Below are 13531 nucleotides of genomic sequence, written 5' to 3' on the forward strand. Positions count from 1 at the left end.
TAAGTCGCGTTTGTCCACATTTAGTCAACTATTCGTGGTTATATCGCGCTATATTTGTTGCGCAGTAAAAGCAAAGCGACACCCACGGAAGTGACCAAGATGGGAGGGACTGACGTCATATTTTGTGCATGACGCAATGTCCTGTCGCCTGGCAACACGCACCGTGTGATTCATTGTGAGGTTGAGTTTAGATGGCTTAGCTTAGCTTAGTTTGGCTAATGTGACTTAATATAAACATGACTCTAACTCGGATACACGTTAACTTATCTATTATACGCTAGTAACAGTTTAGTATATATATCATACAACCAATCCGACCATGAAGTTGCTCCATAAAGACATAGAAAAAGACAATGCCGGGTGAGTGGCTGGCTAATGCTAGCAAGCTAACCAGCATGCTAGCTTGCAGCTGATTGTACATGTGTTAACTTTGTCCTGGTAAATATCTGTATGTGACTTGTACCAGCGTGATTAGATGGTACGAAATAAGTCCCATTTGTAGTTAACATACAGACAAGACACGACATATAACCATATGAGCTTATATTGTTTGACTCAGACTCTGTGGATATGGATGTAGCTTTAGCTTTGATGACTGTAAACAAAAGTTAAGATAAGATAAGATATTCCTTCATTAGTCCCGCCGTGGGGACATTTGCAGTGTACAGCAGCAAAGGGGATAGTGCAGAAAATATGAACCATTTAAATAGAAGGAAGTATAAAAATAGGAGCAGTATATACAGTATTGACAATAAACAGAGTATTAACAAAATTGCACAAGTGGAAAATGATATTGCACAGTGAGAATGAAATGAAATTCCACCTGAAAATATCAGGTTATTGTCAGTTTTTTGGTGTGTAAATTAGTAACCTAAATTATAATTGCTGTATGCTGATGTAACGTTACACTAATTACTGTAGCAGCATGGATGCTCCTGCATCATTGCATCTGTGTTATTGCCCCCCAATAATTGCTAGACAGAAGTATGAGCATATCCACAGTTTAATTTTGTAATAATCAAAACCCACATTATTACTAAGCTACTGGAGTTACCCTGCACTATATTCATTTTTAACAGTCTCTTCTGCACTATATTCATTTTTTTAATAGTCCTGTATCACAGCTGTTACTCTGCACTATATTTAGTTTTAACAGTTTTCTTCATCTACTTGTATTTTTATATCTGGTATATTTTTTTGTACTTTGCACTACTAACTTTTTTACTGCCTTTTTACTAACATGTTTTGCACTATGGAACTGTGATGCTGGAAACTTGAATTTCCCTCGGGATCAATAAAGTTACTATCTATTTATCTATCTATCTATTATTGATTGCATGCTCTTCTTCAGTCAGGTGACTCTGATGCCAGAGGAGGCGGAGGATATGTGGCACACATACAACCTGCTGCAAGTGAGGGACAGCCTGAGAGCCTCCACTATCAGGTAACCACCAACTTCTATCACATAAAAGTGACCGCTGAAGCCCCGTAGTGCACACCCAAATACCTGTTTTCCAGTCCCATGGAGAAGGATGTTGGCTTTGTTATCTTGTAGCACTGCAGCATCTTTCTGGACCCTGTCACTGTATGCATTTGTATTGTATCAAGGCAAAGTTACTCAAGGTTTAGCTTCCACACACCTTCATCACACCACTGATCAAATTTGATAGACATCCAACACAATCAATGCAGCCAGTCAGCCGTGCAGGTTGACTTTGTAGTGACAGATCTGAAAGGGAGAGTTACAACATAAAGACTTATTTGCACACAAGTTCTGTTTTTGCAAGAATTCTACTTTATTTCCTTCTCTGCCATAAAAATACTTCAAGTTCATCTTGATCATCGCAGGAATCACAATAGTGTTTAATACATCATGAAATTTGTGCACTTTCTGTCAAGATGACGTTAAGGAAATTTGGTGCCAATGTACATTTTGTTTGGGCCAATAAACAACAGTATTTATATACTATTTATTTAGTGTCTTTAACAATGTACCTAATAGCAACAGACACCATTTTGTTAAAAACTAGCACTCAAGCAATCTTGATTTAGCTCTAGCTCAACTTCATGTCTCAGCACAACACAAATGCAAGTATGGTGATGTAATGTTTCCAATACCCCAGTGAAGCTCTTACTTGTATGTCAGAGTTCAGTCTAGCTTTACTAAAGATTTGTTTATTCAAGTAAATCTGTGTTTGCAAATGATTGAGCTTTCCTTTTTTTCTCTCACTTCCTGTCGGTGTATCACTCTGTGTTTTGTGATATTGATATTCTTAAACACATACACATAACTAAAGTCCCTTTCCACTGTTCCCACAGGAAGGTGCAGACAGAGTCACCTACTGGAAGTGTGGGCAGCTCCAGAGTTCGCACTACTCTGACCTTATGTGTGGAGACTATCGACTTTGACTCCCAGGCCTGCAAGCTGAGAGTAAAGGGCACTAACCTAGAGGAGAACCAGTATGTCAAGGTATGAGATTTCTAAGCAACCTGGCAGCTGTTGTCATTTCACATTTATAGATGTTTTAGAGTGGAGCAGAGTAATAATAATACGTAAGTAAAGATCATTACACATGAAGATTGTGTCTGAGAAGTCGTCAGTTTTGCTCTCCATTTGAAAAGCTACTCAGAAAGTCAGTTTCTTTTGCTCTGAAAGTGAATCTAAACAAATGAATGTTTCTTTTAGGTTTGGCAGGTAAGACACATTACGTGTATTTAACTGTAAAAGAGTATCTATGTAGGCTGGTCGTTGTGAGTACTCAATATATACTATGTATTATTGACTAACATAAGCAGAATTATATGTCAAAGCATAACAGCAGTGTAATTTATTCTTTTTCATGCACAAAGATCGGAAGATTGTTAACATACTAATGTATTTGCCATAATCAGAAGACTCTCTGGTTGAATATTCCAAAATGCAATGCGGTAGTGATGATAACATTCATAATAGACGTTGACGGACAGCTCTGTAACATCAATAACACTTAAATTTAACTGTAAGTAAAGATTTCACTTTGTTAGGTGTAATATATATTTTAAATTCAGACTTTGAGTCTCACAAACCGTCGTTTTGGTCACATGATGTTGGTAAGGGGTTACCATGGTTACACGTCTCCAACCGGCAAGGAGGCTTTTCAGGAAGTGACGACGTAAATTAGTGCTCACTGCGTCCGAAAAGATACTTATTACTGTTTATTTACATAAAAGTATCTCGAAAGATAGTACACATAATTGGTATGTAGTGCAGAGTATGCGATTTCGGACGAAGACTCTTCTGCTGCAGTTTTTTTTGTCATTGCCCAGCCATACTATTTATTTGTCTTAATGATAACTCCTGTTTGATATAAGTAGTTGTTGTGATTATTTTCTCTTCTTCATTCATCAGATGGGGGCTTACCACACTATCGAGCTCGAGCTGAACAGGAAGTTTACTCTGGCTAAAAAGAGCTGGGACAGCGTTGTGCTGGACAGAATCGGTAAGCAGGTGCTGCTGTTTACATTTGACCGAGATCACAATTTGTTTTGTTTGGTCAGGATAATCATTCTTGTGTTTAGTCCATTTAATCCCACACGTTCTCACTTGCACGCCAACCAGAACATGTAAACAGTAATCACATGGACTCACATGCGTCTTGTTTACCATACAGAATTTCATGGGCTTTAGCAACTGCACACTCAGCTGTCAGAATCTCAGCATCTGTGTCGTCACACACATAAAACTGCGCGTTAGAGTAATTCCTTGTATGTAATTCAGATTTGTTCTCTAACAGACTGCCAACAGGTCTCTTGAAAGAGGATTAAAACATTTCAGCCATTCTTGGTGCAGTTATTTGATGATGTGAATAACAATTTTCTCTACTGACCAAATGAACCAAACCACAGAAACAAAACACTCAAAGAAAGTATTCCATATTTGGAGAAGTTTGGTGGTTTTGATGACTCTAGGTCGCTTTCCACATGGACTACGTTTGGTTTTAATATTGTTATTAACCACTGTAATCTTGGGCAACTTAAGATGTCTGCCAAATAGATTTACATGTTTTCACTCTGACAAAACGTAGACCTTTGCCTCCTTTTGTTAAACAAGTAACTGTGAACTGAGTCAGTATAGTTAAAACAACACAGAGAGTCCAAATGTCAAAAAATTGCTTACAGATGTTGCCGAGTTGAAATCATGTTAAAGGTGCACGGTGATGAGAATTAGCCATTTTGACAAGTTTACATTTTTGCCTGTTTGATAGTTATTTACACCACTTAGCTTGAAGAATTCCAGATTGGATGTTCTTGATTTTATTTTACCTCTTTTTATGTCAGCTACGGCGTCACAATGATGCCATAAAGACTTGCTCTAGACACCAATAATCCTGAGTTAGATAAAAGCTAATTACGACTGCATGGCCTGACTGACAGGGTGACATATTAACTGGTTTTCTTTCACAGAAAATGCTTGTTAATTTATTTACATTGCCAACACAGAGAGAGTGTTGCCATGGGAACAGAATAGGGAGAAACAGGAGGGAATAAACCGACAGATGGGGTTCATGTGTTTGAAGGAGGTCCATTGAGTCATTGCTGCTGTAATCTTCACCACAATGACTTCCATTTAAGTGGAAAGTGGTTTTGAAATCCTTAGTACTAACTCAACTACAGTTACCAGTAATACACTGCAACATGTGTTTCTTATGTCACAAAGTACCCACAACTTCACGTTTATCGCTTACCCTTTTAGAGCAGGCATGTGACGCAACCCAAAAGGCAGATGTGGCGGCCGTGGTGATGCAGGAGGGTCTGGCCAACCTGGTGCTGGTGACACCCGCCATGACCCTGCTCCGTGCAAAAGTGGAGGTCACCATTCCTCGCAAGAGAAGGGGGAGCTGCACCCAGCACGAGAAGGTAGGTCAGCTTTCTGGAACTGCACGGCCGTAACAAGCTCATTTTTTTTTTCAAGTATGATTTGAAACACAGTGCCTCAGTATTGGTACCTGGTGTATTTGTCATGTAGACTGATACTGAACTGTTTCTCTGCGTTTACAGGCTCTGGAGAGGTTCTATGAGGCTGTGATGCAGGCAATTCTTCGCCACATCAATTTTGACGGTATTGCTGCTGACACAATACACACTTACACACGCACACACATACAGTATGTTCCTGTTTGTGTAACACACTTCTCCCTTTTTAATTTGTTGTTCCCATCACATTTGTTTTGGCTCTCATACGGCACTGTATGTCATTATTGTGGTTTATTATTGTCGCCACATAATGTTTGCTTTTTTTTCTGTTGAATTAAACGTTATAAAAGTTGTTTCTCTTCCCTGCCCTCTTCTACTAGTGGTGAAGTGCATGCTGGTCGCCAGTCCAGGGTTTGTGAAGGACCAGTTCATCACCTACCTCTTCAGAGAGGCAGTGCGACAGGACAACAAGATCCTGCTGGAGCATCGACCCAAATTCATGCTGGTACACTCGTCATCAGGTCACAAGTACTCACTCAAAGGTACGAGCTGGCAGGCCCTGAGAATAACAATAATAATAATAAAAACAATAACAATCACATCTCATCACAAGGTGAAAAGTTAGTGACATGCGTGTTGTTTTTGCAGAAGTCCTCTCTGACCCCACTGTGACAAGCAGGCTTTCTGATACCAAGGTGACTATGCGTCTTGTGATCTTGTTTTATCATCTTGTAAAACCTCTTAAGTTGAAAAAGTGACTAACGGGAATTGATGTTTAACTTTCAGGCAGCAGGAGAGGTGAAAGCCCTGGAAGATTTCTACAAGATGCTCCAGCACGAGCCTGACAGAGCCTTTTATGGGTGAGTGATGATGCAGTCAAAAGGAAGTGACCCACACTGTTCATTCGCACTGATAACCGACAACCTTTGTATCGTTGCACCCTCGCAGAATAGCTCATGTGGAGAAAGCTGCTGAGTCTCTCGCCATCGACACCTTATTGATAAGTGATAAGCTGTTCAGGTACGTACTGAGACATTCTTTAGGTTATCTATTTTAAATACACAGTTCATGATTGTTTTTACAGACACAGTTGTTAGGTTGACCTAGTTAATGTTTAGCTGCTACCGGCCAACGTTTTCAACGGTTTTCTCTTGGATTGTCTAATTTCTATACAATCAAAAACATATGCCATCAGAATAATTGGGGAAAAAAATCACATGAAATGGCTTTAACTCTCTGCTATTCACATATTCCTTCACCTATTGCTGCAACTCTATTGGCTTTTAATGCATCAGTGATGTAAACACACGGTCAGGAAAAATCAAATCTGCTCTGTGTTAACGATGCATGTTTTCTCTTCACGCATACGTCCAGACATCAGGAAGTCCCCGTGAGGAGTCGTTACGTTCGGTTGGTGGACAGCGTTAGAGACAACGGCGGCGGCAATGTCAGGTACCAATTTTCTTTTAAAAGACTGGCTACATTAACAATCACTAAGAACTTTCAGAATATCCTTTGCCAAACATCCAGCTGATGAATTTTCTCTTTCTCATGCAGAATATTCTCAAGCCTTCACGTGTCCGGTGAACGTAAGTTATAAAAACATTCAGATTTTTATTCACTCTACATCAAAAGACACACGGAATATTATATAAAACACATCAAAAACATATCTGTAGTATTTATTTGACAGAATCATTAAAGGGATAGTTTGTGTGTTTTGAAGTGGGTTGTATGAGGTACTTATCCATAGTCGGTGTATTACCTACAGTAGACGGTCGGCACGCCCCCAGCTTGTTACCACACAGAAGAAAATGCACTGCTATGGACGGGGCCGGCTGCAAAACGTATTTTAGCCATCTAAAAGAAAGGCCCACCTACAAAAATCAATATCAGTTTAAGTGTACGCTATATTAAGAATATGTTCACCGGTTTACCTTGCCGTCAGACAGCTATACAGTCTATGTTTCAGATGGGGAACTGAAGCCGTTGTCTATGTTCTCCCCAAAGCAACCAGACTCCATTTAAAAAAACAAAAAAAAAACAGTAATTTACCTTGCAGAACACAGGGGTTGCTGGTCTACTGCTGCCTCGATCGGTTAGTTTGTTTGTGTTATTGTGACATACAGCATGGATGGATTAAATGACTACAGATCCCCGTCTGAAAGGGCTTCCTGACGGCAGTGAAAATATTCTAAATATAGCCCTGTCAAAAGCAGTACATTGCTTTGCTTCCCTGCGGTAACTCCTCTCTGCTTCTCCAAGCTGGGGGCGTGCTGACCGCCATCTGCTGCAGGTAATACTGACTATGGATAAGTTCCTCATACAACCCCACTTTAAAAAACACCTGAACTATCCCTTTAATCTACTTATTCATTAAAGGTGCTCTGTGGAGTCTCTTTTAAACAAAAGTAATGTTTACATTTAGTGTGCCTCATCGAAATGCATAATGCATATCCTTGAGGCCTAACAAACATATTCCGTTCCTCACTAAACACTTGCAGGGGAGATTTTTTTAAATAATTTCAAACCTTCATTGTTTATATCCATGTTTGCCAGCTTTCAGTCTTCTTCTTTACTAACTCTGTTGGTGCATTGCTGTTCTTCTTAGCACATTACTGCCACCAGCTGTTCTTCAGTGGAATAATGTATATTGCATTGAGTGCTTGCATGTGCATCCTTGAGCATGATACAATCGAAACGGAGAAACACTCGTCCAGTTGCTCAATTAAAATAAAAAAATAAATAAAATCAGCCTGAAGTTCTGGCTGTGTACTATCTGTCACTTTTTGATTTATCCTCGACTGTCTCCTCAGAACTGACTCAGCTGAGTGGAGTGGCTGCCATCTTGCGGTTTCCCATTGCCGACCTATCAGAACCCGAGGACGACAGCAGCTCAGACGAAGACTGATACACAGATACGGAGCAGAAAAGAAGAGGAAGGTCGTCCAGTGTTGCAGATAACACGAGAATGCATTGACTCAGTGGGTTGTAAAACAATAAAACTGCTGTGTTATACTCTACGTATTCCACCTCTGCAACATCAACACCTCTTTCAAGTCTAATCTACACACCTGTTTTCTTAAAGAGGCCATGATTTAAAAAATTATTTTATTCAGTTTTTGTTGTTTTGGTTTGAAGGTGACGGTGTGTTTGAAAGGTGCAGATTAAGAATGCCAATGAAAAGCAATATAACATTTGTTGCCAAGTCCAAATGAAAACAGTTTAAGTTTTGACCGACATTTAGCAATAGAAAAAAAAGTGTATATACAATAAATATCTCTTGCAATTAAACCACAGAAGCATTCAACCACTTGCGTTATTTCACTTTGTCACATGTACCGTTCGTTCATCATGCATAAATGAAATACACGTCAGAGCGAGATGTAAAAATATATAATTTATTAAATAGTTTTCCATTTATAAACTATTTTGGTTATGGGTAATACGACCCAAAACTACTGCATTTCAACAAACTAAAAATCAAGTATGTTCAGGATTTTTAATTTGATATATTGTTATTTGAACTCCACAGTTACAACACTGTAAGTTCCTCTTATTCTGCTCTGGCAAAATGTCAAATTGCAAACTTCCCTTTTGAAGAATTTCAGCAGCTAAGACTAAAGTGCATTTTGAAACAGCTTGCCTCTCTTCATACTTTACTCCTCCTGCCTCATTGAATCCTAAATCTCATTTCTATCAGCGTAGCCTTGAGTGCATATGTACTTTATACGCTTTGCATCACTCAGTAGGACACTGGTAGGTCTTAATCCAGGCTAAATCCTCCAGTGTGCCCCAATGCAGGTAGATAATTGAGCAGATGACCATGACATGCATTATCTGGTGGCTGTTGCCCCAGTTGTCAAACAGGCCGGGGATGAAGCGCTCAGGTATCTGGATGATGTTGACCAGCCCGCCCACGACAGCCAGAGAGTCCATGGTGACGAAGAGACGGAGGGAGTTTGGGCTGCCCACCCCGCTGCCGAACACCCGGAACAGGAAGAGGCCGAAGCGGAACAGGGCCTGCAGGAAGAAAGCTTGTAGGCGCAGGACGTTAGTGCGGGCCGTGGTGGCGCAGTAGATGCCGTAGGCTGACAGGAGGATGTAGGTCAGCAAAGCAGTCTGTCGCACGACTGGGTAGCAAAGAAGGGTGATGTGGATGATGGGAAGTGCACCTGGTGACAAGAGGGAAGATATACAAGTGACTAAACGGCAATAATATCAAACTAAGTCAGATGTTATTGATTTGGTTGTTGTCAAAGTTATTATTAGCAAAGGTGTAGACTTGAGACTGGGGTAAGATGAAGACTTGAGGCTTCAGACTTGACTGTTGTGAGACGTGACTGAGACATGACTACATAAAGACTTGATTTGAGACTTGAAAAGTTGTCCGATGCAAAAACGTGAATGGCCCTATCTAGAGCCAGTGTTTGGTTTGTCCGTTCTACTGTAGAAACATGGCGGCCAGCTCCGTGAAGAGGACCCGCTCCCTATGTAGATATAAACGGCTCATTCTAAGTTAACGAAAACACAACAATTTGTATTTTCAGGTGATTATACACTAAAGAAAACATAGTTATTAATATTACTTTTCTGCCAAAGGACCCCACTAAATGTTACACATTGTTCCTTTAAGTTTAACCTTGTAAAAACTCAGAACAATAACACTGTAAATATAAGGTTACATTTAGCAGCCAGTTAGTGTAGCTCAGCATAAAGACTGGAAATGGGGGAAACTATTTTTTGGAGTCTCTGCTGGTTGTTTGTCAGTGGTGGATACTTTAAAACAGAGTGTGAAAGTTCATTCTCAGTTGATTATCGGTTGCTATAAGCACCATAGATGTGGGTCAATAGGGGCCTACTACACCCAATAGTAGGTTTTATCATCTGTTCCCATGGTGGATCATCGAAAGAAGGTATAAAAGAACACAACAGGGACCTCTAGCGACCGTAGTAATTATGACAGGAAATGAACTACAACTAAACAAAACAAAAATTCACTTTTACAACGTAGTAGGTGTAGTAGGCCCCTACTGGCTCACATCTATGGTGCTTATAGCACCCGATAATGCCTATTTAATGGCCTGATTACAGTTGAATCGGGTGTCATTCTTGACCTTGGAATCAGTATTCTGACAATCTTAATCTAAGGTCCCTTTACTATCTTTTTTCTTTTTCTTTTCAACTGCATCTCACATTCTTTATCAGACAACTGAGCCTGATGAAGACTGTCGTATTTAATAAGATGTTGCACTCATTGCAGAATCAGATAGAAAGACAGCAGAGCCAATAAGCCATCACCGACCTACCCAGGGTGTTAACTAGGCAGACCCCGAACATGTCCAGGGAGAGCAGGTTGTCGTACACGTGTTCTCCTCCCACGTGGTTCATGAACACATGGTAGACCACCGAGCCCACGGTGGGGCAGAGGCAGGCCAGGTAGTGGACCACACAGATCCAGACACTGTCCACCTCCATCCAGGGGATACTAAAAGGCAGCAGCACCAAGAAGAGGAAAAAAGGGACGCCTGACCAGAGGATAAAGAGAAATTAGATGAAATGAGATAAAGAAAAATCTTTGAAACCTTCACAAGATGCGAGTCCTTTAGAAAGTCATTAGCCTTAAGCATTGTTATACGGGACTGTTATTTCTTCAGTATGGATGCCATGTAGTATGACATCTGTTTTTTTTTTTATAGTGAACAGGTGTCATGCAGAGCAATATGAGGAATTTAATAGTCAGAGACTGGTTCCTCCGGTTGTTTCTGTTCCAGGAACAATGTGACAGATACGTCTGTTGGCTACATGCATAGAGAAATCCGAGCAACACTCTAAAGCTAATGCCCTTCACTTCCCCTTAGTAAGAGTGTTAGTCTTAATGAACTTATGGGATAGCCCAGGAGAAAATGGAGTGTGAGGAAGATGCGTTCAGAAGTTCAAGGTTGTGCTGGTTTTAGCTCATGCTCGGTTCATTTTCTATTTTTGCTCGTCTTCGCACGACTTAAATCAGGTTTGCATTTGTAAGTCTTACATCAAAGAGCACACATTGTTAAAAATATGTTAATATGCTGTAATTCTGCAACTGCAATTTATGAAAACGTGTGCATCTCACAAGATACTTTGCCCATTATGATACACGTATATGGGAAGTTACAGCTGAAAAGTGTGAGCCAACCACACGCCTTTAAAGACCTTGTTAACAGGAGGATATTTCCAGGACAGGGATTCCCAGGGCAGATTACTGCTAATGCCCCATATCCTCATTACACCTCGTCAAGTAACTGGCCATAAGTGAGAGTATATAGTGGACATCAAGTATAGTTTGTGCACCACCTGTATGAGTTAAATGGTGAGAAACATTTGCTAATTTACTGTAAAGATATATTTCAATGGGATAATTCACATGTCATTGTTGTAGTTAGTGCAGATTGACACTTACTTGCAATGCACAGTGATTTTCTGGACTTACCATGGGTGTAGATGTTCCCCAGCTCATTGTGCATGTAGAAGAGGCTCCTGAGGCACTCCTGAGCCGTGGACACTGGCCGGTAACCCGTCAGGACGTATCTGTTGAACTGAAGGTGCTCAGGGGTCTTCGCAAAGTCCAACAACCGCGGCCCTTTGTAAAGCACCATCATGACTTCCTGCAGCCCAGTGCCCTCACATTCAGTTGACAGCACAGGTTCCTCAACATTTACATCCTAAACAAGGCCACAGTCAGGACTCTGAGGCACGGTCATGACCACAACGAGAAACGGAAATTCTGCTCCTTGAAATCCATCATTGGACAGGTGTAATTCCCAAGCAAGCAACCTGTTGAGCTGGCCAAGTGGCATGCTTTCAGTAGGGCCAATCAGCAAAGGGCTCTTATCCCTAAGCTGGAGTAATCCTCACAAAAAGCCATGTGCACCACCGCAGCTGCTCCTTGTCATGGCTCATAACTGATTCACACTTCAACTTCAACATATTCTGTATTTCCCTTATTATAATTTAGACTACACACATGTTCCTATTCCTCATGCTTGTATACAACTGTGTTGCATTCAGGATGATCTGGGCATTACAAAACTTTAAGAGGTGGTTGTTTTTCTCAATGACACTGATAAGTCCTTAGCATGTAAACATATTAATGGGTTTTGCCTATGCTGCAGCACACTGAATGTATAGAAACGCATACAAATGAGTGATTTTCCAATGGTTGGTATTCATTGATGGTTTTATTCAATCAAATTCTGTACAATAATAAACAGATGTTTGCCACAAGTAGTAAAAAACCCTCTCCCATGCAAAATAAATTAGACTGAATTATGTTTTACAGGATTATTTTGAGTTGACAATATCAAGCAAAACGGACTCAAAACACTGAATATGCAGCAGACAAACTGAATTTCTCCAGCAACTAATTATTTGCATTTACAGTGAGCAGTAGGTGCAAGACAAAAGGTAATCCATAAAAATATACATTAATCAGAAAACCTAACAACTCAAAATGTTTAAAGGCAGTTTTATCTCTACAAACAAACACAAAATACCAGGACTATTCGACACACAGAAGAAAATAAAAATATACAATTAAGAAACATTCAAAAATAATATACAACGGCAGAGAAAGATTATACTTGTCGTTGTCTGCGGGGTTAACCTGTGTGGAGAAAGATGAGTGTGATGGTTGTACAGCAGTCAAACTGAAAATTATCTTTTAGTTTGAGTCTGTTCTTACCTTGATAGCCACTATTCCCAAAGAAGCCATTCAAATCATATTTGTTGTTCTTTGCTCCTGAAGACAAAGAAAAGAAACAATTCAAACTGTTATTCAAAAGTTTTTAAATGACTTATATCTTGGAATATTACTTATACTGATTTTGTTTTGATACCAACTTAATATCTGTCCTTTAAAGCTGCAGTTGGTAACTTTGAGCAAATATGATATAAAACGGTCACTATATCCTGACAGTAGTGCATGAGACAGGTAATCTGAAAAAAAATCATGTGCCTCTGTGTCCTCTGTTGCTCCTAATGGCATTTGCAAGATTTCAACCTGCCTGGAAAACAGGAAAACAACCAATCAGAGCCGAGTAGTCTCTGGGCAGTTGTCAATCACTGCTCGGGAACGCCATTCAACCCGTCAAACTCAGCAGCGCTCAGAATGGGAAAGTTAGTGACTCGGCTACCATGTTGAGATTCATTGAGGAAATACCAAGCACCGCCCCCACCAGCCGGAGCAAACTTTCTCATTTTACAGCTAAACAGTACACTACAAGATGTTTCTGAAAACATTTGAGGGGAGAAATAGGAATTAAAGTAACAGAATATTGATTCATATTTGATCAGCGCTGCCTAGTTTGACCGGAGTTTGCGAGTTTTGCAAGCAGGGATTGACAGCTGCCCAGAGACTGCTCGGCTCCGATTGGTTGTTTTCCTTCGAGCGCGGTGAAATCTTGCAAATGCCTTTAGGAGAGCAGGAGGGCAAAGAGGAACATGATTTTTTTTCACAGATTACCCGTCTTGTGTACTACTGTCAGGATATAGGGACAGTTTTAAAAAAATAACTTTTTATCATATTTGCTCAAAGTTTCCG

General features: G+C 40.2%; 2 protein-coding genes and 1 long non-coding RNA gene across 3 annotated transcripts; 1 reads left to right on the top strand and 2 right to left on the bottom strand.

Annotated features, from left to right (window-relative positions):
- The first annotated feature begins 127 nt into the window (after positions 1-127).
- On the top strand, positions 128-8263 carry pelo (pelota mRNA surveillance and ribosome rescue factor). Its single transcript, XM_074620910.1, has 13 exons — positions 128-360; positions 1352-1444; positions 2320-2470; positions 3389-3479; positions 4733-4896; positions 5038-5098; positions 5334-5495; positions 5602-5648; positions 5740-5813; positions 5902-5973; positions 6328-6405; positions 6511-6542; positions 7770-8263. The coding sequence occupies exons 1-13, from the start codon at positions 320-322 to the stop codon at positions 7862-7864; spliced, it is 1161 nt and encodes a 386-aa protein (XP_074477011.1). The 5' UTR covers positions 128-319; the 3' UTR covers positions 7865-8263.
- Positions 8264-8679: 416 nt separating this feature from the next.
- On the bottom strand, positions 8680-11657 carry paqr4b (progestin and adipoQ receptor family member IVb). The gene is made up of 3 exons (XM_074620912.1): positions 11423-11657; positions 10263-10481; positions 8680-9128 (listed from the first exon to the last, which is right to left on the bottom strand). Exons 1-3 carry the CDS (start codon positions 11589-11591, stop codon positions 8695-8697), a joined length of 822 nt encoding a protein of 273 aa, XP_074477013.1. The 5' UTR covers positions 11592-11657; the 3' UTR covers positions 8680-8694.
- Positions 11658-12137: 480 nt separating this feature from the next.
- LOC141758699 (uncharacterized) lies at positions 12138-13396 on the bottom strand. Its single transcript, XR_012591922.1, has 2 exons — positions 12674-13396; positions 12138-12595 (listed from the first exon to the last, which is right to left on the bottom strand). It is a non-coding gene; the product is annotated as an uncharacterized LOC141758699 (long non-coding RNA).
- Between the last annotated feature and the right edge of the window lie 135 nt (positions 13397-13531).

This window comes from Sebastes fasciatus, chromosome 20, assembly GCF_043250625.1.
Source record: "Sebastes fasciatus isolate fSebFas1 chromosome 20, fSebFas1.pri, whole genome shotgun sequence".
In the NCBI taxonomy this organism is placed as follows: domain Eukaryota; kingdom Metazoa; phylum Chordata; class Actinopteri; order Perciformes; family Sebastidae; genus Sebastes; species Sebastes fasciatus.

What these genes read in the sequence shown, in the direction of transcription:
- pelo (XM_074620910.1), top strand. Translation starts at nt 320, where the DNA reads ATGAAGTTGCTCCATAAAGACATAGAAAAAGACAATGCCGG. An exon ending in CCTGACAGAGCCTTTTATGG is followed by an intron (nt 5,814 to 5,901) that starts GTGAGTGATGAT and finishes GCACCCTCGCAG; the next exon opens with AATAGCTCATGTGGAGAAAG. An exon ending in ATAAGTGATAAGCTGTTCAG is followed by an intron (nt 5,974 to 6,327) that starts GTACGTACTGAG and finishes GCATACGTCCAG; the next exon opens with ACATCAGGAAGTCCCCGTGA.
- paqr4b (XM_074620912.1), bottom strand. Translation starts at nt 11,591, where the DNA reads ATGATGGTGCTTTACAAAGGGCCGCGGTTGTTGGACTTTGCGAAGACC. An exon ending in GGGGAACATCTACACCCATG is followed by an intron (nt 10,482 to 11,422) that starts GTAAGTCCAGAA and finishes TCCTCTGGTCAG; the next exon opens with GCGTCCCTTTTTTCCTCTTC. An exon ending in CTGCCTAGTTAACACCCTGG is followed by an intron (nt 9,129 to 10,262) that starts GTAGGTCGGTGA and finishes TCTTGTCACCAG; the next exon opens with GTGCACTTCCCATCATCCAC.